The sequence below is a fragment of the Mustela nivalis genome (assembly GCF_964662115.1).
Source record: "Mustela nivalis genome assembly, chromosome: X".
NCBI classification, from domain to species: Eukaryota; Metazoa; Chordata; class Mammalia; order Carnivora; family Mustelidae; genus Mustela; species Mustela nivalis.
The window spans coordinates 91,511,024-91,536,126 of record NC_139040.1 but is presented as its reverse complement, the minus strand read 5'-3'; the positions used below and the strand labels follow the sequence as shown (position 1 = coordinate 91,536,126).

The window sequence follows — 25,103 nt, the reverse complement described above, 5'->3', positions numbered from 1 at the left end:
TGGGTGGTGGGGGGAGTCCCTGCTCAGCGGGGAGCCTGCTTCTCCCTCTCCCTCTGCTCCTCCCCCTACTTGTGTTCTCTCTCTCAAATAAATAAATAAAATCTTGAAAAGAAAAAGACAGTTTAGGAGCTGTCATAATTAGGAGCCATTGGAAAGTGTCTGGGGATTGTTGGAGCCATCAAAGGGAAGATTGAAGGGGTTTGGTGGGTCACTGGAAGGTGGTTTGGAGGTGTAGTTGGAAGACTGGGAATGTAAATGAGGAATGTTTACAGATAACATTGGGGACTATTATAGGGAAATTTAGGGTGTAGTTGGGAGTTTTGGGAGGGTGGTTTGGGTGGTATGGAAAAAACTGGGAGACTTTTTGTGGGTATGGTTGCATGTAATTTAAAACAAGGTTGGGTATAGTGATCATTGAAGAGTGGTTTGGAGGCATAGTTTGTGCTGCAGAGTATGGTTGGGAGGATACATGGGGAGCAATTTGGGGTCCATGGGGGTGTTTTCAGTGCATACTGGGGGTGGACGGGAGAGTGACTTGGAAGTGCTCTTTGGAGGTTAATGGTTTCATGGCTGATTGCAGATGGTTTAGGGGAACAGGTTGGGGGGTAGTGAAGGGTAGTTTATTCCTACAGTTCGGGAGTCCATGGAGGTTGGATTGGGGGTACTGCTTGGGATCAGTGGATCATAGTTTGGGGATGCAGTTGGGGGGATGATGGAGGGTGGTTTGGAGACACACAAGTTTAGAGGACAGTTTAGAGGAGTGGTGGTCGCTGATAAAAGGCAGTTTGGGGTACTGATTGGGGGTCCTTTGGAGGGTGACTTGGAGTGAGGGGCGCCAGTCCGATCGCGGAGGGAGCGTGGCCTCCATAGGAGAGCGCTCCACCACCCCTCGAGAAAGCGTGTGCGCACGCGCTCCCAGCTGGTTCGCTCCTAGCGCTCCGAGGGCAGGAAAATCGAAGACCCAAACTGGCGCCTGCGCACTAGGTCTCCGCCGCTGCTGTGGTCTCGCGCCCCGCCCCCCGTCCCCCCACCTCCCCCAGGCTCGCGCTCAGCGGCGGCTGTGTCGGTGCCGCCGGGAAGGGACGGACCCGAGGTGAGGGTCGGGGGGGCCGGGGTCCACCGGCCGCGGCCGAGCCGGCGCGCCTCTCCCCCCCTCCCCGCGCCCCCCGTCTGGCCCCCACGGCTAACAGTCGCGCGGCCGAAGGCGGCCCACGGGCAGGGCGCGGAAGGGGGAGTAAGCGCGAGGCCGGGACGAGCCGGGGGGCTGCGAGGGAGGGGCGCGCCCACCACCCCTCCTGGCCTGCAGCGACCCCGCCTACGTCGCGGGACGCGGACCTTCGGTGAGTAACGCCAGCTTGGAGAAGAAGGGAGGAGACAGGGCGGGGTGAGGGCTCAGAAACGCCAACAGGGGATGTACTTGCGCGCGCACCCGCGACCTCTGACCCTGTGGTCTCACTCCAGACCCCTACCTGACCTGACTACATCTTTTTTTAACCTCGAGCTCTGGCCAGTCTTGGCCCCAGGACCTCCGATCTCACCCCCAACCTAACCATATTCTGGCGTGGTGTGATCCTCAATCCCTGTTTTGTTCCCTTAAACCCAGCCCTGACCCCAAACCCCACCCAGTTCTGTTCTCGGGATCCTTGGTCTGCCCCTGCTCCATCTCTGAAGCTCATCTTGCCTTGTCCTGATCATCCCAGTTTCTGGCCTGATGCTTGACCTGTCTGTTCCCTAAACTCTTGTCCAGCCCCTGATCCCCTTCCAGTCATGTCCTGTCCCCCTAAGCGTAGTCTGATCCAGGTCTGTCTGGATTCCTGATCTCTGATTTCTAAACTTTCTCCCCACCCTGTGCTATCCTCCTGGTCCCCTCCTGACTCCCCATCTCCCTCCTGGCCCACCCCCTTTAGACTGTCCCTCTGTTTCCTGCCCTGTCCCTGCCCCCACCCCCGTGCTGTTTTCCCCTGTCTTCTCTTGTCCTATCACTGTCCTCATTCCTCTCCTTATTCTGTCCCAGTCTTTTCCTGTTCCTTACCTCCATCCTGAACCGGCCCTTTTCCCTCTCCCCTTCCTTGACCACCATCTTGGCCTGTCCCCCATCATGTCTTCTGACTACCATTCTGTACTGACCCTCCCCTGCTCTTTTGTTCCTTGCTGCTCTCTACGTTTTCCTCTGATCCTTGTCCACAACCTCACTCCATCCCATCCCCTGGCCAGTGTCTTGGCTCCTTCTCTGTCCTGCCTCCTGTCCTCCATCCTATGATGACTCTGATTCTGTCTTGACCCCTACACTCCTTCCTGTTTTCTTCCTTCCTCCCCTCCCAACTCCAGGCCCTTGTTCTACCCCTCAACACACCCCTCCACCCTGTTTAGATCTCCCTCTTCCTAACACCCACTTTCCATCTCCTCTCAGCCCAGAAGAACTAGGGTCCTGTTATACCCTGCCCCTCAACTTAGAGGTTCTACTATTTCCATGATTGCAAGTTCATCCCAAATGCTTCTCTTAGTATGAGCAAGAGCAAACAGCCTTGGCCCTGTGTGGCTAAGGGAGTTTTCATATGTGATGCCCTTCACCCTCACCCAGTGATCTCACACACGGCTTGCATTTGTCTCCCTGCCCCAGGAAGGCATGTAACTGTTCCTATGTCCCCCCACCCTACCCAAGTGTGAAAGAACATCCTAAATTATTCAGTGACTCTCTGGGAGTCTGTGAGGTCTGGATCATGTTTCCAGCCTGGCTAGGTTGGGGGCTGCCCCATGTCAAGGTGGGGGGTGTGGTGAGCAAACATACAGGGGTGGGAGACTCAGGAGTATGTGTGACTCTTCCGTGTCATGTTAACCCCCACGTGCTAGTCCTGATCCTGGGTGTGCATGATCTCTGCTTTTCTGGCCTGAAAAAATCCATTCCAGGCCAGAGGCTTCAGGGCTTGATGGGGGTGGGATGGGGGTCAGAGGGGTTCTATCCCCCCCTTTCTCTGCTGTAAGCAATACAAATTTCGATGCTAAGTCCATCCCGTCTGTGTGTGTGTGTGTGTGTGTGTGTGTGTGTGTGTTGGGGGCATGTGTGTCGCTGGGTGTTAGAATTAGTCCTATCCTGTAGTGACAATAACAGAGCAATACAAGTTTCTTTCACTGAATCTCATTGATTCTGAGGACAGGCAGGGAGAATTTGGATAGCAAGAAGGTAACATGTTATTCAATTGTGTTTTGTTCCTGCGTTTGTCACAGAGAGTAGTAACAGCTTGAATAATGAGATACTGGACCCCTCTCATTTATCTGAAACACTTATCCAAACCTATTTTTTTTGAGCCCAATGCGAGGCTTGAACTCATGACCCTGAGATCAAAACCTGAGCTGAGATCAAGAGTCAGACGCTTAACCAACTAAGCCACCCAGGCGCCCCTGTCCAAACCTACTAATAACAACACAAGCGTTCTTCATTGTTCCAGCATCTGTCTAGCACCTGACTTCTGAGAGGGAGCACTCGGATAATTCAGACAGTGAAAGGTACCAAGTTATCTGAAGAGGTTTTTTGTTTGTTTGTTTTTGCATTTTACATAGTGGGGAGGGTTCAGATGATGAGGGATAATGGCTCCAACTAAAAGATATATTCAAATCGATTCATTTCCTTGAACTCTAGTGGCAGGAGTTGGAACAGTAAGAGGACTGTGTTGTGTGAATATATTTGGTTCCTGCATTTTGCCTGGTGAGTAAGGGAAGCTCAGAGAGTATGGGACGCCAATTCTATCTCAAAGGTGTATCCAGATCCATTCAGTTCCTGTATGTGGATAGTGAGCTTTTGGAGAATGTGTCTGAATAGGTTTGGTTCCTGCATTTTTGATGTTGAGTAGCTAGAGGTCTGATAATGATGGAAAACAGCTCTTTTCAAATATGTCTGGTTTGATATTTAGGGAGGGTTCAATGTCTGGGTGATAAGTAGGGAGGCTGTGGAGGCTGAGGTATACCAGCTTTGTCTCAGCAGTGCATCTGCATACATTTAGTTTCTGATTTTGGATAGTGAAGAGTTTGGACACGCTTATTTGAGGGAAAACAGCTCTGTTTGAAATTTATCGGGTGGAGCTGGGAGTACCAGCTCTGTCTCTCTCACACACACACACACACACACACACATATATGATTCCCAAGTTTGGATTGGGAGGAATATTGTAATTATGACAGCCAATATATATTGAGCACTTACTTACCAAGGGCCAGTTACTATCCTAAACAATCTTTAAGTGTCTTAATTCATGTCACGCTCACAACAGCCCTGTGAAGTGCATAATGTTGTCAGCACCCCTGCTTTTCAGATGAAGACATTGAGGCACAGAGAGGATAAGTGACTTGTCTGGGCAGCCACATAGCCATAAGTGGCAGAGCAGGGTTGAATCCCAGAGCCATGGTTTCCTACCCCTACAGGCCACATGGGGCTCAAGTCCCGGCTGTGGTGGGATCTGGAGGTTGGCCATCTTGCAGGACGACGATGTGTGTGGGTGATTCTACCCCACCTGATGGCCTGGCCCAAGAGGCCCAATTACCTGGTCTCCCCTCCTTACTCCTGCCCTAGCCCATCTCCACACGGGTTTATGATTGTTGTCATTAACAGACATTAATGACGTGGTGTGAGTTTCCTTGTACTTTGAAACGCCTTCCAAAGTGACTCTGGTCTCTGTTGGCCTTGGAAATGCTGTTTACCCATTTTACAGATGAGGATAGCTAAACCTTGGTCTGCATTGCCAGCCAGATACCCTTGGCCCTCACAGCTCTGGTTTTATAAGTGTCCCTCTTCCCAGTGTTCTTGCTGTCCCCCAAGAGGCAGGAGAGAGGCCGTGGCTGAGGGGACACTCCCCATTGACACTCAGCCACCCACCTTATGGCTGCTGCTTCCACCAGCCCTAGGCAGTGGGGGCGGGGGAAGGGGGCGGATGAAAGGAGCCTTTGTGTCCCATGCCAGAAATCTCACTCCCAGGAAGAAAGGTGGGCAGGGTGGCAGGAGGCCTTGCACTGCATGTCTACATATACGGGGCAGGGCATTGCTGGTACAGTGCTCCCCTCCAGGCTTGGCCCCCCTACCAAGTGGGGAGGGAGCTTTCCTCACTCTGCTCTTTCACATCACAGCATGGGCTGCTGCAGGGGCCCGGGTTGGGCTTGGGCCCTGAGGTCACAGAGCAGATGGTCCCAAATGGAGCACAGGATGTGTGGTATGTGCCGGGGCAGGCCAGAGCCCTCAATTTCCTTGACTCCCGGCCAGAAATGCTCAAGGGGGAGGGGTGGGGCAGAACCTGCCTGGATGTGAAGAAGCATGAGCCCCCTCCCCACTTTTCCTCCCTTGCAGGAGTAGCTCCTGTCCACCTCCAGCCCAGGACCTGGCCCCCCAAGTTCTGAGTCCACCTGCTCTTATGCATCTGTGATCAGAATCAGGCCTCCTCATCTCTCCGAACCCCAGCTTCCACATCTACGAGCTGGCTATGAAGAGCTGGGTCTGCGTCATCCTCCCAGGTTTGTAGGGAGCGGTAGGGGTGAAAATGTGCATGATGTGGTCAGTTGGCTGGGATGATTTCTTCTGGAGATGCAGAAGGTGGTAGGGTCTTGACATCCCAGTCTTTCCTTGGAGAAGCTGGCCTCCTCTGTCCTGAGTTTGGCAAACTGTTACCCCAGTGAGGGTGGCGGTTGCCCCAAGACCTTCTCCCACCTGTGCCTTGCCCTGGGAGGGAAAGGTAGGGGCCTCAGGCACGTGATGCTTGCTGCCTAGAGATACACACCCGATTTATACACGTGTGCTTAACAAGTCCCCAGAACTCCGTCTTCAGCTCCCAGGCAATGCCCTTGGGTGGGCAGGGTCTGATGTGGGCTCCTGGGTAGCACTAGAGGCAGCTCCACTCCCACGACCCTTGGCCCCTCTTCGTTTGTTCTCTACTAGGTGACTGGGGTGAGCAGGGACATCTGGGCTCTTTTCTTGGTCATGCTGAACGCCCTGAAGGGACCTGGCCCTGAGATTGTCCCTGAGGGTGTCCTGAGCCCTGGTGACAGGCAGGCAAGGGTTAAGAGGTATGGGCTGGCCCAGGCCCTGGCCAGGTAGGCTGGGCTATTGCCTAGTGGGAGGCGGCCTAGGCATCCGCCACCGTGCTCACCGCTCACTGCCACTACCATCTGGAACAGGGCCTGATTGAGACAACTATTTTTTCTTGAGGTACCTGAGGCCACCCCACCGCACCTCTCCGGCGTTGGTGAGCACCTGGGAACAAGGGGCCTGGGGCGGGGTGGCAGGGAGAAGGGTGTAGGGTGTACTGAGCCTTCCCCTGGGAGAAAGCCAGGTCTGTGTGAGGAGTGCAGTGAAGAAGGAGGGCCTGAGTAGAGGAGTGAAGCCCCAAATGTTCGATTTCCTCTCGTGGCATGAAGCTGATTCCTTGCCGGAAATGAATGAGGAGAAAGGATGGGGGAGAAGAGAAGCCAGAGTCCTCCTTCTCCACTGTCCCCCTACTTCCTCTCCCCCTTTCTCCCCTGGGGCGTAGCCTCTGCCTTCCTGCAACCCCGGGGCCCTGGGGGAAGCCCAGACAGGGCTATTGAGAAACTGCTTCCCGACACCTGCCTGCCCCCCGCTCTGTTCACCCAGAGTGGAGGCTGGGAGGGGCTCTAGGGCAGTGTGGGGAGCTGTCCCAGACACTGGGAGTTTGTATTTGCCCCGCTAGTGGCAAGGTAGGGAAATGGGGGGTCCCCACTGAGGTGTTAGGGTGCCACCCAGGTGAGGTGTCTTGGTTGTAAACAGTCATTACGGCCAGGCCAGGAATTTCTTTCTCAGCTGTGGTGTCAGAAGGGCAGACCTGAAAAACCTGCTGGGCCCGCCTCTGGGTGTGTGTGGGGGGTACCCTCTCAGCTCTCCTGCTGCGGCCCAGCCTGGGACAGGAGTTAGGGACTGGGGGGAGGGAAGTTAGGGAAGGGGACTGCTGGGATCCTCCTTCGATCCCTGTCTAGGTGGGGACAGGGCAATTCTGGACCCCAAGGCAAATGTGCAGAGGGCAGGCAGGCAGAGGCTGAAGTTTGGGAGCTGGCTGTGGGGGTGTGGGGCATTGACCCTGTGTCTAGCCTACCCAGTGACCCCGTGACTCAGGCCCTAGCTATGTTCCCGAGGTCAGGCTGGCAGGGTGGAGTTGGGGTTCCTGTCTAGACCCCATGGTGACTTCCAGGATGCCATAAGCTCCCAGGGAGGGAAAGCTCAAGGCAGCCAGCATGGGATGTGGGACCTATCCTGGTGAATGGGCCCACCGGGGAGGAGTTGAAGTTCCCGTTAGGGTGGAGCCCTGGGAGAGTGCCTCAGACTCAGCTGGGAGCTGGGGAGGAAGGAGCTCCGGGAGCTTTGGGGCCCAAGAGGTTGAGCCGGGACCTCAAGGAAGCTCTGCCATGCCCGGCAACGTCAGGCCGCTTCAGAGTACATGTTGCTGCCTGGTTGTGCAGAAAGGCTCTCAGGCCTGACCCCTGCCCCTGAAAGCGAGGACAAGGGGCCACCGTCTGCCGGGATCTGGTAGCAGGCCTAGTGGCCCTATGTTAACAGTTTGGCCGCATTCCACAGCAGATAGACAGGGAGGGGGCTCGAACCCTCACCTCCTTGGCTGCCTTGGTGTCCACCAGACCTGGCCCCTGCAGCAGGACAAGCTGGGATGAGGAAGGGAGGAGACCTCTGTGGCCTCATGAGGCCCTCCCAGTTTACTGCCGCCCGCCCGAGGTCAGGCCAGGTGGTGGAAGGTGATGTCACCTGGCTCCCCAGCTGGGGAATGAGCAGGATGTGGGAGGGAAGGAGCAAACTCCAGAGGAGGGGATGAGGGCAGGGCTGGCGGCCAGCCAAGGCAGGCTCTGTGGTCAGCCCGGGTGTTTGGGGGCAGAGAAGGAAGCAGGAGGCAGGAGGCTTGTTATCTACAGCTATGGACTTTCCAGCAGGGTGACTCCCTTCTGCCGGTACAGGACTAGAACTGACTGGGGTGGGCACAGGGACTGGAGGGGTCTCGGGGCTAAGTGAACACTCTCCCTGTAGCACCGGGGCCACAGGATGGAGTCGGGATGAGTAGAGACCCACAGATCTGGGCTAGATCCATATCTCAGCTCCCTTGGCATTCTCTCACTTATGCGACAGCCATTCATTGAGTGCTCACTGCTGGCTCAGGAGTGTTCTGAGTGCCAGAGATATGGTGAAAACAGGACAGGTATGTTTCTTGTCCTTGTGAACGTGCAGGGGAAGCACTATCTCTTATTGGACAGCAGTTGTGAGGGGACCTGGGCAGGGGCCCACCTCTGGAAGTGACATGCAAGTCCCCGTGTGTAAGCTTGCCCCCTGGGGTCGGAGTGGGGAGACATGGCAAGAGTGTTCCAGATAGCAGCCGCAGCCTGGGCAAAGGCCCTGAGGCCTGCTGGGCTGGGAGCTTATGAAGAATTGATGGGCTTGGGGCAACTCCAGCTAAGGAGGGTCAGGCCCAAGGGGTGGGCCTGGGCCGCATCCTTAGCCAGTGGGCAGGTTATTTACCCCTCTGTGCCTTAGAGTCCTCATCTCAGAAATGGGGGCAGTGATCACAGAACTGCTGTCAAAGGGTGGTTGGAAGATTGGGTGTGGCAGGGAGGGTGACTGTTCCAGGACCCAGGTACTTTATTAGTGCCCACCGTTGTTAGAGTTGGTTGAATCTGCACAGTTTATTCTCCCTCCCTAGGCAGGACTCCTGACTGCGGCCCATGGGCCTCTGAGGAGGCGTCGTAAGTCCGCCTAGCTCCCCACGTGCTGTGCGTCCACTCAATGGGAAGGGGACTAAGGTACCAGGGCCCAGTGGGGCCAGACGCGGATACGGATTCTGAGAGGGCAGGTTGATCAGGCGGGCAGGGTCAGGGTTCCCCTTACTCCCAGCTGGGGTGCAGGGCGTTGGGCAGGGGCAGGGGTTGGGGGAAACGCGGGATGCACTTCCTTAACAGCTCCTGTGCATCACTGCCAGGCCTTGTCCAGCCATCAGCCACGGCCTCTCCACAGCACCAGGATGGAAGTCAAAGGTCAGCTGATCAGCTCGCCCACCTTCAATGCCTCAGGTGGGTGGTTGGTTCCCCTTCTCTGCCTCTGCCCCCATGTCTGAGTCACCGCCTGCCTACTTTGAAAGGGTTGGTCCTTGGCCCCACAGCTGTGCCAGGATGCCCTGGCTGATCTTTGCCTGGAACTTTGCTCCCTCTGTGTCCAGCTGCCCTGTTCGGAGAGGCTGCCCCCCAGGTGAAGTCAGAGCGTTTGCGGGGGCTGCTTGACCGGCAGCGGGCCCTGCAGGAGGCCCTGAGCCTGAAACTTCAGGAGCTCCGCAAAGTGTGTCTGCAGGAGGCGGTGAGGGCCGGGCCCTGTGTCTGGTGGTGGGGCGTGGTAAGGACCCAGAGGCCCTAGGCAGGCAGGTTGGAGTGGCGAGTGCCGAGCCACATGTCTGGGCGGTAGATTCCCTATCACCCTCTAGCTCCTCAAAGCTCAACTTCGATGTCTTAGAGTCAGTAAAATATGGCAGAGCAGGCCCTCAATTCCCTATCAGCAATTTGAAATCCCCCAAACCCTTCTAAACAATAGTCATTTCCAAACTCTGGCAGTAAAACCTGGCCTGAACTAACAAGGGGTGAGTCACCGTTTTGATTTACCCCTCTTGGTGTGAACAGCTACGCAGTTGGCCAGAACCCATAACTGGCCAGAACCCATAACTGGCCAGAACCCATAACGCAGTTCACAGCATGCAGCCCCCGCCCTGAGGGGAGCGTGATGTCATATGCAGTATATAGACCTGTGGCCTTTATGAAAGAGAAGTTCCAGATTCCAGAGCAGGTCTCCTGACCTCCCATGCCCACTGCCCCAGGGATTTGGGCCACCGAGGGGCTGAGAGTCCATAGCACCCCTATTGGGTGGCAAACTGGGAGGGAGGAGGAGAAGTAACAGGCATGGGGTGCTGAGCATTACTGAGCTCCTAGTATGACTAATGTAGCTTCTGTAGTCATTCCTGCTTTGCCCCATTCCCTAGCTAACCCTCGGTAGTCTTTGACCCCTGCCCCTTCCAGGAGCTGACTGGCCAGCTGCCCCCCGAGTGCCCGTTGGAACCTGGGGAACGGCCCCAGCTGGTCCGCCGGCGGCCCCCTGCAGCCCGTGCATACCCTCCATCGCACCCCAACCCAGCACACCACTCCTTGTGCCCTGCTGAGGTGAACAGACGGGCCTGGGGGGCAGGATGGGGGTGGGATGGGTACAGATTGCTGCCTCAGGGTTGCAACTAGGGGAAGGAGAGGCTAAGGTGAGAAGGGAATGGCTTGAAGAAGGTGCGTTCTGGCTCTGAGGGAGGAGGCTGGGCCTCGTGGTGGTAAGCCTCTCATTCCCTGGAAGCAGAATCTGTCTAGTCCTTCCCCGAGACGGCTCTGCCTGCTGGAGAAATGAGCTCCACCCCAGAACAGGCCCTGCCCCTGCGCTGGCTGGCTCTGCCCACACTTGGGCCCGGGCCTTGGCCCCCTCCAACACTGACACTGGGTCCTGTCCCACCCTCTCGCCCACCTGCAGGAGCTGGCTCTTGAAGCCCTGGAGCGGGAGGTGTCCGTGCAGCAGCAGATTGCAGCCGCCGCCCGCCGCCTGGCCTTGGCCCCCGAGCTGAGCATTGAGCAGCGCCGCCGCCGGCGCCAGGTGCAAGCAGATGCGCTGCGGAGGCTGCACGAGCTGGAAGAACAACTGGGGGACCTCCGGGCCCGCCTCGGCCTCCCGGGGCTCCCCCCTCCGCAGCCTCTGGCCCTGGCCCCGGCCCCGGGGGCTCTCATCACCACCCAGGGAGTATGCCTGGGCACACGCCTCGCCCAGCTCAGCCAAGGTGAGCCGGCCCTGTCAATGCCCAAGTGTGGGCATGGGCCGAGCAACGTGGCAGGGAGGGGTAGATGGCCAGTGAAAAGTGGGAGCTGGGCGGAGCTGAAGGGACTCAGCCCGCAAGAGGAGTTGAGATAAATGGGCTCTACAGCGAGGGTGGGGATGCTGGGAACTTGACCAGATGGCACCAAGAAAACCAGGAGCCAAGCCTCAGGTAGACTTGGATTCAGGTAAAGGTGGGTTCTTGGGAAGGAACGGGCCGGGGAGGAGACCATCCGGGGTTGTAAGGGGACTGCACCCAGGCCTTGCCTTGATGGGCCTGGGTCTGCCCTTCTCACCTGTAGAGGACGGAATCCTGCACTCGGAGAGCAGCTCCCTCTCGGAGTCTGGGGCCAGCCATGATAATGGTGAGGACCTCTGGCTCCCAAACCCACCCTTGCTTTGATGCTTAGCCCCTCCACTCTCTCTTTAACCCCTCCTGAGCCATGCCCCATTCTCGCATGGGGCCCCCGTCTTTCTTGCTTCACGCTGCCCAGCTCCTCATCCCCAGTTCCAGCCTTGTGCTTTAGCTCCCGCCTGTCCTGCTGCTGCTACCTGCTTCACTCCCCCTGCCCCTGCCCACAGCTCATCAGGCCCCCTCTCTTTGACTTCTCCCCCACTTTCCACCATCCTCCCAGAGGAGCCCCGTGGCTGCTTCCCCCTGGCCGAGCGCCCCTCACCACCCAAGGCCTGGGACCAGCTGCGGGCCGTATCTGGGGGCAGCCCTGAGCGGCGAACCCCATGGAAGCCACCACCGTCAGATCTTTACGGGGATCTGAAGAGCCGGCGGAACTCGGTGGCCAGCCCCACCAGGTGAGGGTGAACCCCTTCCCTTCCCCGGGAGCCGGGAGGGGGATCCTGAGCCTGGGCGGGCAGGACGGCTTGCTGGTGGTTATGGTGTCTAACCTGGACCCCCACCTGGGCCTGTCTGTTTCTGCTCAGCCCCACACGCTCGCTGCCCAGGAGTGCCTCCAGTTTTGAGGGGCGAAGCGTGCCTGCTACCCCTGTCCTCACCCGGGGCGCTGGCCCCCAGCTCTGCAAGTAAGGGGACTCTGAGGGTGGACTTGAGGACCAGAATAAGTAACTGTTCATTCTGACGAGGGGGGCATTACTAAAGGGTGTGGGATATGAGAGGTTGGGCTTTGAAAGGTATATTTGGAACAAGTCACTTCCTTTCTCTGAATCTTGGCTCCTCATCTGTGAGACGGGTATGATATCTGCATCTGGAGGACACTGTGGGCATAGTAAGTTCTGGTTCACATGCACTGAGCGCCTAACACCTGCTGGGAATCTGTGCTCTGCAAGGTGTGACTGCGGTCATTGCCATAAGGTCTTGGCTAGGTAGATGCTGTCATTATTCTCAATCTGTGGATGAGGAGCCTGAGGCACAGAGAGGTTAAGTGACTTGGTAGTAAACAGAAGACCTGGTGTTCAAACCCAGGCTGGTTTGACTCTAGAGTCCATACATTTAATCACTGCACCCTCCTACTTCTCAAACAAATTCTTGCTAAGCACCTGCTTTTCCAGGCTGTGAGTAGAAAGTCCCTATCCTTATGGCACTCGCCTCCTGTGAATCGTGGCTGTGTGGCTGATAGTTCAGGGTGGCTCAGACACGCGGGGGGTGCGGGAGGGCAGAGAATTCAGGAAGTTGGATTCCAGGCCCAGGGCTTAGGACCCTACTTCGAGAAAGCTAGGAGATACACCCTCACAGGGCATGTGTTGGGAAGAGCCCTCTGCTGGCTTTCCTCGGTCAGTTTTCCCTCTCCAGCCCTGCGCACGCTTACATCTCCCTTGGCGCTAACACCCCCCCCCCCCAATATGTCTTCTGTCCCTCTGCCCCCCAGCGTGGGACAGAACCTCCACTGCCTTTTACATGCCCCCACCTGACCTGTTTATACAAGAGGTCTCTGATCCTGGGCCTCCTTCAGAGATGCACAAGTGGAAGCTCAGGAAGAGGTGGGGCACAGTGGGCCAGGCACTCCGCCTGAGATTTCCGATCAGTCATACTCCCATCACCCCCACCTCTGTGTCCCCAGACCGGAAGGCCTCCATTCTCGCCAGTGGTCTGGCAGCCAGGACTCCCAGATGGGCTTCCCCCGGGCAGACCCTGCCTCCGACCGTGCCTCCCTCTTCGCAGCCCGCACCCGTCGCAGCAACAGCTCTGAGGCCCTGCTTGTGGACCGGGCGGCCGGTGGGGGAGCTGGCTCCCCGCCTGCGCCCCTGGCTCCCCCTGCCGCTGGCCCCCCGGTCTGCAAGAGCAGCGAGGTGCTGTATGAGCGCCCACAACCAACCCCTGCCTTCTCCTCCCGCACAGCTGGCCCCCCAGACCCTCCCCGGGCTGCCCGGCCCAGCTCAGCTGCCCCTGCCTCCCGTGGGGCTCCCCGGCTCCCACCTGTGTGCGGGGACTTCCTCTTGGACTACTCCCTGGACCGGGGCCTGCCCCGCAGCGCTGGTGGTGGGGCGGGCTGGGGGGAACTGCTGCCTGCAGCTGAGGTCCAAGGACCCCTCTCCCGCCGGGATGGGCTCCTCACCGTGCTCCCGGGCCCACCACCCGTGTACACAGCTGACGGCAGCAGCCCCCTCCTCCGCAGCAAGGACCCCCACTCCCGTGCCACCCGCACCAAGCCCTGTGGCCTATCCCTGGAGGCCGCCGAGGGGCCCGAGGTGCATCCAAGCCCTCTGCTGTGGATGCCTCCCCCCACCCGTGTCCCCCCGGCTGGTGAGCGCAGCGGCCATAAGAACCTCGCCCTGGAGGGGCTGCGGGACTGGTACATCCGCAACTCGGGACTGGCTGCTGGGCCCCCGCGCCGGCCTGTGCTGCCCCACATGGGCCCGCAGCACCCGCCCTTCCTCCATGCCCGCTGCTATGAGGTGGGCCAGCCGCTGTATGGGGCCCCCAGCCAGGCGCCGCTCCCGCACTCGAGGAGTTTCACGGCACCCCCTGTCTCCGGCAGGTATGGGGGGAGCTTTTACTGACGGGTAGGGGTCTCTGGAGGCAGATGGCAAAGGCATCCAGGCTGGGGAGCAGCCAGTCACGGGAGTTAGTGACTCCGACTGCGAGAGAACTAGCCGCAGCCTCGCCTCAGGGTCCTGGGCCCTGCCTGACCTGCATGAATCCACGGGGTCTTGGAGGGGTGTCTTGGGCCCTGGCAGCAGCAGCAGCAGCAGCTGTCTACCAAGCTGTAGAAGAATTCTGATATTTGAACAAAACAGTGCATGTCTGCTGAAAATGAGCCTTCACAGCAGGGTGCTGGGAGGAAGGGCCTCCCAGGCCCCTCGCCTCTCTCTTCTTCCTTTTGCTGTGCCCCCATGCTTGTGAGCCTAAAGGTGCTGTCCTGTGCCTGCCTCCACCTCTTTAACGAGCCTCTTTTCCTCTCTCTCTGTGTCTTGTCTGTCTTTTCCTCTCTTCTCTGTCTTGGCACCCTGTCCGGATTCCTGCTACCCCTTCTAAAGATACTACGCGGACTTCCTGTACCCCTCGGAGCTGAGCTCTCGTTTAAGTGACCTGACGCTAGAGGGGGAGCAGTCTTCCAGCTCTGACCCCCAGACCCCGGGGACACTGGTCTGACCCCTTCTTGTTGTCCCAGGCACGACTTTAGTCGGGAACACACGGCTGACCTCGCTGAACCCCGGGGTGTGATTGCTCAGTCCTGGGGGGGTGCCGACCTGATCTTCCAAGGCCCCTGGCTCCTTGTGGACCCACGAAGGTGTCTGACTCCCTGCTTCCCCTCTTACGCTGTGCTGGGAACTGGGGCCCTCAGCCAGCTGAAAAAAGAGGGGATGGTGTAATGGGGGCTCCAGGCCCCTTCCTCCGTTTCTGTTTACACTTGTGATTTAGGTATTCACTGTCTTCCCCCAACACTAGACCTTTTATAAAAGGGAAACTGTGATCTCGTCCTGGTTGGGTTCATTCCTATCCCCATGCCCAGCCTGTTCCATTTAGGAACCTCCCCCCCTCCAAAAAAAAAAAAAAACCCAGACAATATAGGGTCTCAGGGCCCTGTTTGGGGCAGCCAGGAGACTGGTGTGAACAGAACTCCCTGCCATCCCCCCACCAGGGTAGTTCTTGGGGAGGTGGGCTCTCTGCCCACATTCGGAAGGACTGAAGTCTGGCTAGGGGGCTTGGGTTCATTTTCCTACTCCCAGGTGTGCCCAAGGGAGCCCCAGTCCTTGTCTGCCTGTCTGTGCCCGCTGCCTCTGCCCACAGGTTGAGAAGGCCCAGCCTCTGCCCTATCTATCCCGATCAGGAAGCCAGCCCTGCAGGAGGGCTAAAGGGCAGAGCCGCTGGGTGTGTTGTGTCCTGGGATGCTGCGGTGGTGGAACCTGGCATCGGCTCGATGCCAGGAAAATCCTCAGGTGACGTCTGGCCACAGGCTGCGTCACGTCTTCCTTGGCTTTCTTTCCATCCACCACTTTTTAAACAAATCTACACAAGCTGTGTTTTCTATGATACCTATCTGTGACTTTCTGGAGCTAGGGGTCCCCTGACCTCCTTTACCTGGTGTTAAACTTTTCTTTTTCTACCAATGGATCTGGGCCCAAGACACTACCCACACTGGAAGGGGATTTCTATAATAAATGTGTAAACCGAACCCATGTGTCACTCCGCTGTCTGCCTTGCCTTGGGGGGCCACACCTGTAGTTAAGACCAGGTTAAGATATTTTTATGAATCAGATTATCAAACGAACACTGGGAACAGCCTAATGTCATCAACTTGGGCTTCACTTGCTGTGATGTGGGGCAACAGCTTCGCCGGTCTGCGCTCTGATTCCTTGCCAGCCCTGGACAGGAGCCGTCAGTAATACAAATGATAGGAAACACTCTGCCTTTAACTGCTCTGTGCTCTGCCCCAGAGGGAGCCACTTGGATGAAGGAACACAGAGCTTCCCTGCTCAGTCTGCATACTTGACAGAAAGAGACCTAGTCTAAGTCCAGCAGAACTGAAAAGCAGAAGGCCACTTCTGGCCCCTGAAGCGCATGGACTTGACCCCAGAAGCCCACGTTGGCTTGAGCGATGCACCAGCCTTTATTGTTGCAGTAACACTGATTATAGATGCCCCATTCCGGGTCTACCCCCACCCCTCCCCACCCTACCCCTTGGTCCTCGTCACTGGAACTTTGGAGAAGGGGGCAGAACCCCTAAGCAGAGCTGGAAAGAGGCAGGTGGGACTGGTGAGTGTTTGGGTCACACGGAACCAAGGAACCAAGGGTTCAACAGCATCAGGATGCCTGAATTCTCTGTCCTGATGGGCGCTGGGAACACTGGGTCCCAGGTTCAAGATTTGGCAATGCCCTAACCTGGTTTCAAAGCCAGGATAGGGTCTGAAAAAGCCTAATATTAGTCCCGGGTTCAAGAGAATGCCTTGGTCCCAGATCCCAGCTTTGGGGCTGAGCATGGGAGATGGGTGGGTCCCAGATTGGGGGTGGGGGGGGGAGTATCTCTGGGTCCAGAGTTTGAGGTTGGCCGCGGATGCTCTGGGCTCCACGCCCCAGGTTCAGGGCTGGGGAAGTGTGGGCCCCTAGGTAATAGGCGCTGGGTAGCAGGGATATCCCAATTTTGGACCTGGGGTGGGCAGGGTCGCTGATGTCCTCTGCTTTTTGAACTGGACGGGGCCCTCTATTTCAAGGGCTGGGAAAGGGCTTTGGGTCCCTCTACAGGGCCAGGGTGGGGGTGGCGTTCTCCAAGTCTTGGGTACAGATCCCAGACCCCTAGGATCCAGCCTCCTGCTCTTGTCCCAGCGCCTCCAGTAGCAGGCCCATGGGCGTCCGCTTGAGACCAATACTCTCAATCTTGTTCTCGATCTTGTTCTTGAGGTTTCGCAAGCGCAGCGAGGCGTGCACCAGAATCACTGTGGGCAGTGCCGAGAGGAGCAGGGTCAGTGGGATGAGACCTCAGCTTTTAGCCAATGGGGGCCCACAGAGGAGAACCGGAGCACGGGCAGGCCAATAAAGTGGTCAGCGGCCAGGATGCCTGCGATCTGAAAGCGTGGCCGAGTAACGAGCCTTGCAACAGGGGCGTGGCCAGGGAAGGCTCAGGGTAACCCGGACGTGGCCCGGGGAGGACGCTCAATACTCTGAGCGAGGCCCGAAAGAGCGGTAGTAAGAGAGGCGTTCCCAGAAGAGGGAAGGCAAAGCCCGGGAAGGCGCTTTGCGAAGGCGGTATGGCCACGCCCGCCTGGGGTCCCCGCCCCCTCTTAGGGCGGGGCTGGCCTGGCACTGTGCGCAAGCGCCGGTCATTTATTGGCCTATCTACGGGTAGCGGATACTTACGAAGCACGGGCCCGGCGATGCTCAGCAGGAAGGTGCAAGCGCCGCCCACGGCCCAGAGAACAAGGAGGCCGAAGGCAAGCACTGCGGCCAGGCAGGCGGCGGGGTGGCTGCGGCGGCAGCGGCGCACGGCTGCTTGAGTCTCAGCCGCCCACACCAGCGCGCCAAGGGCCACCGTCACTACCAGCGCGCTTAGGAGGGTGTGCAGCGGGCGCACGTACCTGCGAGGACAATGGAACTGAGCTAGCCCGGGCGACGGCAAGAGGGCTGCACAACCTCCAAGCCTCCCCATCCACCCCGTCCCGTACCCCATGATCTTTGGTTCCCCCCTCTCAGGGACCTCCAGCCCGGCAGATAACTCCTGCCAGCCTGTCTCCCAAAGGTTCCACCCACCAGGGCTTCCGACTCCCAGGAGCCCTGGAGGTCCTAATTTTCTTTCCGTCAATCCTACAGTCCCATCTTCCTCAGCTCTCCCGTTTCAGGTCCTCTCAGTCCGCTAGGCCTTCAGGCTCTCAGACCTTACCAGCTCTTTTTCTTCCAGCCCTACCCCGGGAGGGCCCCTCTCTAACCCCTCAGACTCCACCCCAACCCGCCCCCAAATCCACCCTTTGGGCCCATCCCTGTAGGTTCCTCTTCCAGGCCTTCTGTCTCCAGACATGTCCCTCTCCGCGGGCCCAGAGTCTTTACAAGACCCGTTCCAGACTTCTCCCCTTCAAATTCCCCATCCAGGTTCCCACTCCTTGTACATCTCTCCCCCCATCATCGCTAGCACCCCTTCCATGCTTTCAGTACCACTCTTAACATCCTACCCTGCCCAGGACCCTCCAGGTTCTCCATCCTTCTTTGGTCTCAAGCCTTCCACCACTGGGTCCTCCCTCTCCGTTAAATTTCCCCAAGAGGTACATGCTCCTGGAATGTTCCAGTCACAACCAGGCTCCCCTCCACGCCTAGTGCCTCCACAAGCCCACCCTCCCAACCCTGTCCCTGTCTCTGGTACATGCTCCTGGAATGTTCCAGTCACAACCAGGCTCCCCTCCACGCCTAGTGCCTCCACAAGCCCACCCTCCCAACCCTGTCCCTGTCTCTGCCCGAAGTCCTCCAAGGCCGCTTTAATCTGGCCCCATCACTCACGTCCTCCCCCTCCACCCCCACTTTAACTTTCAGGCCCTCCTTATCTTCTGGTCCACCTCCTTACCCACTTTCCTCTCCAGTCCCACATTCTCCATCCTCCCGACCCGCTAGTATCCCACCCAAGGCACTCCTTATAACCACGTTCGACTTCCTTCAAGCCTCCCCTCCCAGGCCCCGGAGATTTCCCATCTCTAATGAACTCGCCCTTTCCGCCTTCATCCCCCTCCCATTCCTCAAAACCCCACTGGTCCACCCTTCCTGCCCGCAGTAGTCCCTGGCCAACCGGACTCCCCCTCCCTCCCTCACCCAGCCAGAGCGAGACCGAAGACGAAGCACAGAAGGTAGTTGGTTTGGTAGTAGAGGAGGTTGTTGATGACGCGGTGGCACCATCGCTGCGGGTCGCACGGATCCGGAGCCGCTAGACGCGCGGACCCCAGAACGAAGTCGTCCAGGGCGCGTAGCGGTGGCAGCCGCACCTCCGACATCCTGCCGGTCGATGTAGCTGGACCAGCCAGAAGAGAGGCCGGACTACAACCCCCGTTATACCCTGCGCCGCCGCGAGGGACACCGGGAAATGGAGTCTGGGTCCAGCAGTTGCTCTTTCAGCCACCTCGGCGGACTACGTAGCAGCAATGCACGTGACCAGAAATGCCAGCAACACGCCGGAAGTGTAAGGCAGCAGGGGCTGCCGGGAAATCAAGTCTTCGCCGCCGGGCGAGGCGCTCCCATCAACCCCCAGGTGGGGGCGCCCAAGGGGCGGTTCCTAGCCATGCTGACGGCTCAAGAACACAGTAATCCTGACCTTCCAGGACATGCAGTAACACATTCTGGGACAAACAGATAGGGACTGTCAGACTTGGGCAGGATTGCAGGATCCCACTGTTAGAGTTCAAGAGGACCACACCTACTTGGAACTCCCGCAGGTCTTTTTCAGCTGCATCTCCTCCAGCCCCACCCCTGCACCCCAGGTCCAGCCATAAATACTCTTGAGGGCCTTTTTAAAAATTCATATTCACCACATCAGAGATGTCTCTTTCTGGGAAGGTTTTTTAATCCCCACAGGTGAATTAGGGCACTCCCTCTAGGTTGCTAGCAGTCTTCAGGCTGGGAGTCCCAGGGGGGTCTCCTCCCTCCATGGGTCCCTGGCCTGGTCCTGCAGGCACACAGTCCCCAAGCTTTTTTGGGGGAGAGCTGTGTAGGCATTGCACTGCTGTTTGGAAGGTGGGCACCTGCCCCATTACTGCTTGCTGGCTGGCAGCTTCCACGGCACTCCTGATCCCCTGAAGGCTTTGCAATCTAGCACGGCAGGTCCCTCACACAACCCACAGTGTCCTCAAAAGTCATCGTCATCACAGATGTCAAGGTACACATCAAAAGCCTCTCTGTTGCAGTTTCCATCAGGAGTGAAGACATATTTGTGGAAGGTCCCATCTACACAGATGGCTGAAAGCAGGGAGGGTGGGGTGGGGCGGGGGAGAACGGGTAAAAGGTTAAAGGCTGCCGAAGCGACCCACTCCAATTCTCGACGATGTCCCATGGCCTACAGTCTACCTCCAAGCCTTTGTTCAGGCCATCCCTCTGGCGATGGAGTTGAGCCACCCGCTCTAGCTCTCTCAGGCTTCCCATGCCCTGAAATTCCTGCAGGTCCAAACTGCAGGACTTTGCCCATGCAGCACCCCTGGTTGAGAGGCAAGAGCTATTCCCACTCACCAATGACAGAGTTGACGTTCTTGGAAGTATTGCGACCGAAGGCGCAGATGCAGGCTGACTCGGCAGGCACGGTGAAGCTCGCCAGGCTCCACTGAGAGTCCACGTACTGCCCAATCATAGGCCCCACCTTGCCCACGCGAGCCAGCCTGCAGGCAGCACTGGCTGAGCCCAGGTGTGGGACACAGGCAGGGGGATGGGGGACAGGGTAGGGCCGGGCAGGGAGTACTCACGCGGAGCGGCGGTTGAGGCGGGTGTCCTTTAGAGCAAAGATATGGACTGTCCCCTTATCACTGGAAGCGCAGAGGAACGAGGAGTCATGGCTGAAGTTGATACTAGAAGACACATCGGCAGTGATGCACATGGGTCAGGTGGCAGAGGGTCACAGGGTCACGCAGCCCGCCGCACATACCCTGTGCTCACCAGTAAAGGGTGGCAGGGTCAGTGCCTCGGCGCAGTTCTACCAGTTTCTCCTTGGACTGTGTGTCAAAAAGGCGAATCAGGGTGCCCTTCTGGGAGGCAGAGGCCACTACCGTGCCTGGCTGGTTCAGGGACACGCAGGCCACATCGCTCTGATGGGCGTTGATGGTGAAGGGAGCAGAGGAAGTGCCAGGCTTCGTGCTCGCCAGGTCCTGTGGGAGGAGGAGCAGTCTGGGTTTGGGGTAGTATGGAAGGCGGAGGCCAAGCGTCCACAGAATGGGCCAGCCCAGCCGCCCACACACCTACACTTGCCCCCTGGATGGCTCACCACAAGTTGCAGGCTCCCACACTTGTGTCCAGGGAACACCAGCAGCTGCTTCTCCAGGCTGGGGCAGAGGTCACAAAGCCCTAGGGTGTGAGGGCAAAGTGTTGGGGGAGGGGGTAGGCTGGTAAAGGGGAGGCAGGGCCCAGGCCATGGGCCCGGCAGGGTCTCGGAATAGAGAGAAGCTGCGTAAGGCCCAGACTTTGACCTTCCGCGATATATGGCCCCCAAAGAACTCTCAGGGGGGCCTGCCATCTGCCTGGCTTGCCACCAGTGAGGGCCCAAGGATCCCTGGCACAGCCACGCAATGTCCTTACTGGGTGCTCCTTCCCTGCTCTCTGGGGCCCCCAGGCGTGGGAAGACAGAACTGCCTAATGGATGGAAAGACAGACAGACTGGGAATATAAGCCTCTCTGCACAGGGACTCTCGCCCTGCCCCTTTCCTAGCTTCTCTGGGCGCCCCTGGCGTTCTCTCATTTCCACCCTGTCCACTGCCTCTTGCCCTCACACCTGCACATCCGGGTCCTCTCACCCTTGGGGTTGTCTCGAGTGTCAAACTCGAACAGCTTTCGGGGATTGTTGGGGAAGGAGTACACGTAGATGCGGTTCCTCAGCACGATCACAATTCTGTGGGGATCACACAGTAGAGGAGGTCCATGAGGGGAGGGCAGGATGCCCATGGAGGACTAGCCCTCTTGCTGCTGTGGGGACCTCCTACCTCCCCCACCCCAGTCCCCCCCAGGCTCACTTGTCATGGCGCATGCGCACAGCCAGCACTGGCTTGGTGAAGGTGAACTCCAGCACCAGCTTGTCCTTGGAGTCCTTGCCCTCCCGGGCATCGTCCCAGATCAGCACTGCTGGGCAGGTGGGTACGTTGTCGGGGCCAAGGTTTAGGGTGCGGGGCAGCCCTGGTGACACAAGACCCACCCCTACTCCCCATGGGACCTCAGCCCACTTGCTTAACCTTCTACTGACACCAGTGTGAGCCTCATGCAGCATGAGCACCTGTGGGTGTGATTCCCGAGGGCGCAGGTTTCTCAGACTGTTATACTCATTTACAGATGAAGAAACCGATGCTCGAGGGGGCTGAGTTATTGGGCCAAGGACCTCACTGCCCGTTAGCAACCAAGCAGGGATTCACACCCAGGCCTGGAACTTCCCATCAGTAACTAGCTCTGCCGCCGGGCTCCCAGTCCATACCCCTAAGAGACTTCCGTGATGAATCCTAGGGCTCTGTGACTCGCCTAGGGCCTCTCCTGCCATGTCCCAAGGGGATTAGCAAAAAGCCTTAAAGCAAGATGGCTCCTGAGGCCCAAAGCAAGAGGGCACAGCTGAGATGTCTCCAAGATTTTAAGACCTATTGGTTGTGTGACTTTGGAAAAGTCCCTTGACCTCTCTGGACGTCGGTTTCTTCATTGTAAAAATGGGGATAACAATACTTCCTGCTCCATAGAGGTACCGTGAGGATTAAATGAGTTAGTATCTGTAAAGTGCTTAGAACAGTACCAGGCTCACAGCAAGTGCTCTGGAGGGAAGGACAAGGCATACATGAGGCATTCAGTTAGTGTTAAGCAAAAGCAAAACACCAAGCTTCTCAAGCAATGAGCTCCGTGACTTCCAAGCTGTAGGCCTCACTGTGTGACTCTGAGGTGCTCTAACATCTTCATCTGCCCACGCCTTGGGGGTGCCTGGAGGAAGCCAGGATTCCAGGGAGTCGGGGCCAAGGGCAGGAGGGGATGAAGGCACTTACCTGAGATCTCCGAGAACTTGGGGCTGCTACCACCACCCACTAGGGCCAGCAGGTTGGAGCGGTGTAGCATTTCCACCAGGCCCATGCTGCCCACCTGCTCGTGGTCTGGACAAGGACCAGGGTGTCAGTAGGGGTGGGAGCCAATGCCCGACACACCCCTTCTGCCCACTGCACCTCCCCCGCCAACAGCTCACCCAGATGCCCCTTCTCCATCAATGGCTCCACGTTGTAGATGCGCACACCGGTCTCCATAGCACAGCAAAAGCAGCCTGGTGGAAGGGGGAAATTCTGGCTGCCTCGGCTGATGCCCAGGTGGAAGCTAGGGGCTTAACACCCACCTCTGACCATTCTTTCCCTTCCTCCCTCCCAACTACAAGGGTGAAAGCACGAGCCTCTCTCACTTTGGTCTTGGTTGAAACGTAGACTGGTCACTCCTCGAAGCGGCTGCTGAGTCATGGTCCAGGATTGCTTCCCTGAACACAAATGGGGATAGAGTTGGGAAGAGTCTGGTGTTTGCCCTCCAAGTCCTAGAACTCCTTTCCCCAAATGATTTCTTCTTCTTCTTCCTCTGCTACTTACTGCCTCCAGTGCAACTACAAAGACAACAAAACTGGGGGATAGTTCTGGGGTCTCCACTCTATGCTCCCGAGACCCCAAAGGGCATGGAGGAACTCCTCCATCTTCTCACACTTGGTTGACCCCAGCTCCAGGCCCACCTTGACTTGGCTGGACTCCCTACCTCCTTCTTACTCCATGGCCCTCACTGAGTGCCAGGAAGTAATGGGGTAGAGGGTGCCCTAGTGATATCTTCTCCCCACCGCCAGTCAACCCTGGCCCTAATGGCCTGCAACCACCCCCCATTCGTTTCTCATCTTCACACCTGGACCTACCATCCAACTCCACCTGTCAATAAACAGAGAAAGGGGCTAGGACCCCGAACCTCCCTGACCTGGCCCTGAGACTTGCCATGTTTGGTCTACCACCCACAGGCCTTCCCCTTCTCATGCCCGGCTGAAGCTCCCAACCTATTCCACCATCTCAGAGTCCTCTCACACCTTACTCCTCCCAGGCTTCTCCAAACCCCTTGGGGACCCCTTGCCTCTCTCCAGATGACCCCTTCTCGTGCCATGCTAATTTCTGCCTAACCAGGGACAGCCTGGATGTCCTCCCAGACCTCCTTATGCCCTAATGACCCTACATCAGATTCCCCTATCACTCCAAATCACACACCCCGGGACATCCCCTCCTGTGTGCTTTTCTGTCCCTGACTCCAACATCGACTGGCTTGAACTTACTCCCAGGAATCCCATTCCCCTTACATTCCTCCTCCAGATTCTCGACCCTCTTCCCCAAACACCCTGCCCCAGGGCAACCCTTCCCCATCAAGACTTGCCCAGGACACACCTCCCCAAACCCATACCTGGCACAGCTCAACCCCAAGACACCAAGACACCTGCCCCAGACCCCTCTAAGATTCCTGTCCTAGAGCACCCATACAGCCTTCAAACTCCCATCTCCCCAAGATCTTTGCCTAAGCACACCCCCTCCCCATCCTCCAAGAGCGCAAACCTACCTTCCCCCACTTTGTACCACCTCCACTGGACTGCCTCTGTCCCCAGAGACTCATTCTTTGGAGAGCCCCACCTTCCAAGACCCTTTTTTGGACGCCCATTCCAAAGATCTTGAACACTTAAGAACCCTGCCCCGGGATGCCTCACTTCCCTCCACTTCCTCAAGTCCAAGACCGCCCTCATACTACTTCCAACCCAGGCACCCACTTAAGCTTCCTGTCTGAGCCGCGCCCCCATCTACCAAGATCTCTGTTCAAGGGCCCCTCCCGCCCCAACCCTCCCCCAGACTCCAACCAAATCTGGGATCATGCCCCAGTTCCCCACTGCCTGCACTGACCTGACCTCCGTGCGTTCCCGATCCCAACCCCTGCTGTCGGTGCCGCCCGCGGCCCGGTTTTCTGACCTCCCGGGCCCTGACGCCCGGCTCCGGTGTTTACATCAGGTCTCACTTCCGGGGGGAGGGAGTCTGTAACCGGAAGTGACTCATCCCGGCCGGAAAACGCGGCCGCAACCTTGCTCACCCGGTTTCCAGGCCTTTGGAGCAACGCGAGCCATAGCTGCATCCCCCGGCGAGGCTCTGCGAGGGCCTGGCTGTCTGAGGGAGCCGAGGCGGGTGGGCGACAGAGACTTGGCGTCGCTGAGCGGAGTAGGGCCGACCATTCCCCAGCTCGCTCCTGCTCTGAGAGCGAGAGGCGTTAACTTTCTGGGCTAACAAGACTTGGGCCTCCGAGGTGGGCTAGAGTGGCCTTTCTGGTTGGAAATACTAGTCCTCCCGGATTTCTAGAGAGGCGAGTGGGGGAGGCGGGAGGCGGGCGCGGACCTGGAGACCTTGAAAGCTGAAACTCCTTTTGCCCAAGGGAAGACAGCCCCTCCCCTCGCTTGATTTTGTTTACAGAATGAAAAATGAGGTTTTAATGGGGAGAGGTACACGTGCTTACTGCGGAAAAAAAGCCCAATGGTGTGCATACTGGAAATACTTTTTAATTCATCTTTTAACTTTGGAGGTAACTGGATTCACACGTAGTTTTGAGAAATAATACAGAGAATTCAGATGTACTTTTAAG

At 57.8% G+C, this 25,103-nt stretch overlaps 3 protein-coding genes across 10 annotated transcripts; 1 reads left to right on the top strand and 2 right to left on the bottom strand.

The window, feature by feature from the left end:
- Positions 1-1,045: 1,045 nt before the first annotated feature.
- Positions 1,046-15,462, top strand: CCDC120 (coiled-coil domain containing 120). 5 transcript variants are annotated; one of them, XM_082717971.1, is made up of 14 exons: positions 1,046-1,340; positions 5,116-5,198; positions 5,333-5,496; positions 6,188-6,224; positions 8,691-8,790; positions 8,967-9,057; positions 9,204-9,337; positions 10,048-10,188; positions 10,538-10,838; positions 11,176-11,238; positions 11,509-11,683; positions 11,813-11,911; positions 12,907-13,824; positions 14,324-15,462. In XM_082717971.1, the coding sequence occupies exons 6-14, from the start codon at positions 9,009-9,011 to the stop codon at positions 14,436-14,438; spliced, it is 1,995 nt and encodes a 664-aa protein (XP_082574097.1). In that variant the 5' UTR covers positions 1,046-1,340; positions 5,116-5,198; positions 5,333-5,496; positions 6,188-6,224; positions 8,691-8,790; positions 8,967-9,008; the 3' UTR covers positions 14,439-15,462. The 5 variants fall into 5 exon arrangements, with proteins under 5 accessions (XP_082574097.1, XP_082574095.1, XP_082574098.1 ...); XM_082717969.1 differs by having other exon boundaries at positions 6,157-6,224; XM_082717972.1 differs by lacking the exon at positions 5,116-5,198.
- A 411-nt stretch (positions 15,463-15,873) lies between these two features.
- PRAF2 (PRA1 domain family member 2) lies at positions 15,874-19,157 on the bottom strand. The gene is made up of 3 exons (XM_082718016.1): positions 18,576-19,157; positions 17,142-17,359; positions 15,874-16,720 (listed from the first exon to the last, which is right to left on the bottom strand). Exons 1-3 carry the CDS (start codon positions 18,752-18,754, stop codon positions 16,581-16,583), a joined length of 537 nt encoding a protein of 178 aa, XP_082574142.1. The 5' UTR covers positions 18,755-19,157; the 3' UTR covers positions 15,874-16,580.
- Positions 19,158-19,302: 145 nt separating this feature from the next.
- On the bottom strand, positions 19,303-24,861 carry WDR45 (WD repeat domain 45). 4 transcript variants are annotated; one of them, XM_082717996.1, is made up of 11 exons: positions 24,561-24,861; positions 22,870-22,941; positions 22,663-22,737; positions 22,469-22,573; positions 21,467-21,572; positions 21,251-21,345; positions 20,725-20,804; positions 20,400-20,608; positions 20,210-20,311; positions 19,980-20,125; positions 19,303-19,712 (listed from the first exon to the last, which is right to left on the bottom strand). In XM_082717996.1, the coding sequence occupies exons 1-11, from the start codon at positions 24,697-24,699 to the stop codon at positions 19,603-19,605; spliced, it is 1,239 nt and encodes a 412-aa protein (XP_082574122.1). In that variant the 5' UTR covers positions 24,700-24,861; the 3' UTR covers positions 19,303-19,602. The 4 variants fall into 4 exon arrangements, with proteins under 4 accessions (XP_082574122.1, XP_082574121.1, XP_082574124.1 ...); XM_082717995.1 differs by having other exon boundaries at positions 21,467-21,575; positions 24,561-24,726; XM_082717998.1 differs by lacking the exon at positions 24,561-24,861 and adding an exon at positions 24,377-24,512 and having other exon boundaries at positions 21,467-21,575.
- Between the last annotated feature and the right edge of the window lie 242 nt (positions 24,862-25,103).

Excerpts from the sequence above, each read along its gene's own strand:
- CCDC120 (XM_082717972.1), top strand. The coding sequence starts at position 9,009 with ATGGAAGTCAAAGGTCAGCTGATCAGCTCGCCCACCTTCAATGCCTCA. Across the intron at positions 11,239-11,508 it reads TGGGGCCAGCCATGATAATG|AGGAGCCCCGTGGCTGCTTC; the intron begins GTGAGGACCTCT and ends CCATCCTCCCAG. Across the intron at positions 13,825-14,323 it reads GCACCCCCTGTCTCCGGCAG|ATACTACGCGGACTTCCTGT; the intron begins GTATGGGGGGAG and ends CCCCTTCTAAAG.
- PRAF2 (XM_082718016.1), bottom strand. The coding sequence starts at position 18,754 with ATGTCGGAGGTGCGGCTGCCACCGCTACGCGCCCTGGACGACTTCGTT. Across the intron at positions 17,360-18,575 it reads TTCGGTCTCGCTCTGGCTGG|GTACGTGCGCCCGCTGCACA; the intron begins GTGAGGGAGGGA and ends TTGTCCTCGCAG. Across the intron at positions 16,721-17,141 it reads CATCGCCGGGCCCGTGCTTC|TGATTCTGGTGCACGCCTCG; the intron begins GTAAGTATCCGC and ends CACTGCCCACAG.
- WDR45 (XM_082717995.1), bottom strand. The coding sequence starts at position 24,699 with ATGGTCGGCCCTACTCCGCTCAGCGACGCCAAGTCTCTGTCGCCCACC. Across the intron at positions 22,738-22,869 it reads ACGTTTCAACCAAGACCAAA|GCTGCTTTTGCTGTGCTATG; the intron begins GTGAGAGAGGCT and ends CCCTTCCACCAG. Across the intron at positions 19,713-19,979 it reads GAACGTCAACTCTGTCATTG|CCATCTGTGTAGATGGGACC; the intron begins GTGAGTGGGAAT and ends CCCTGCTTTCAG.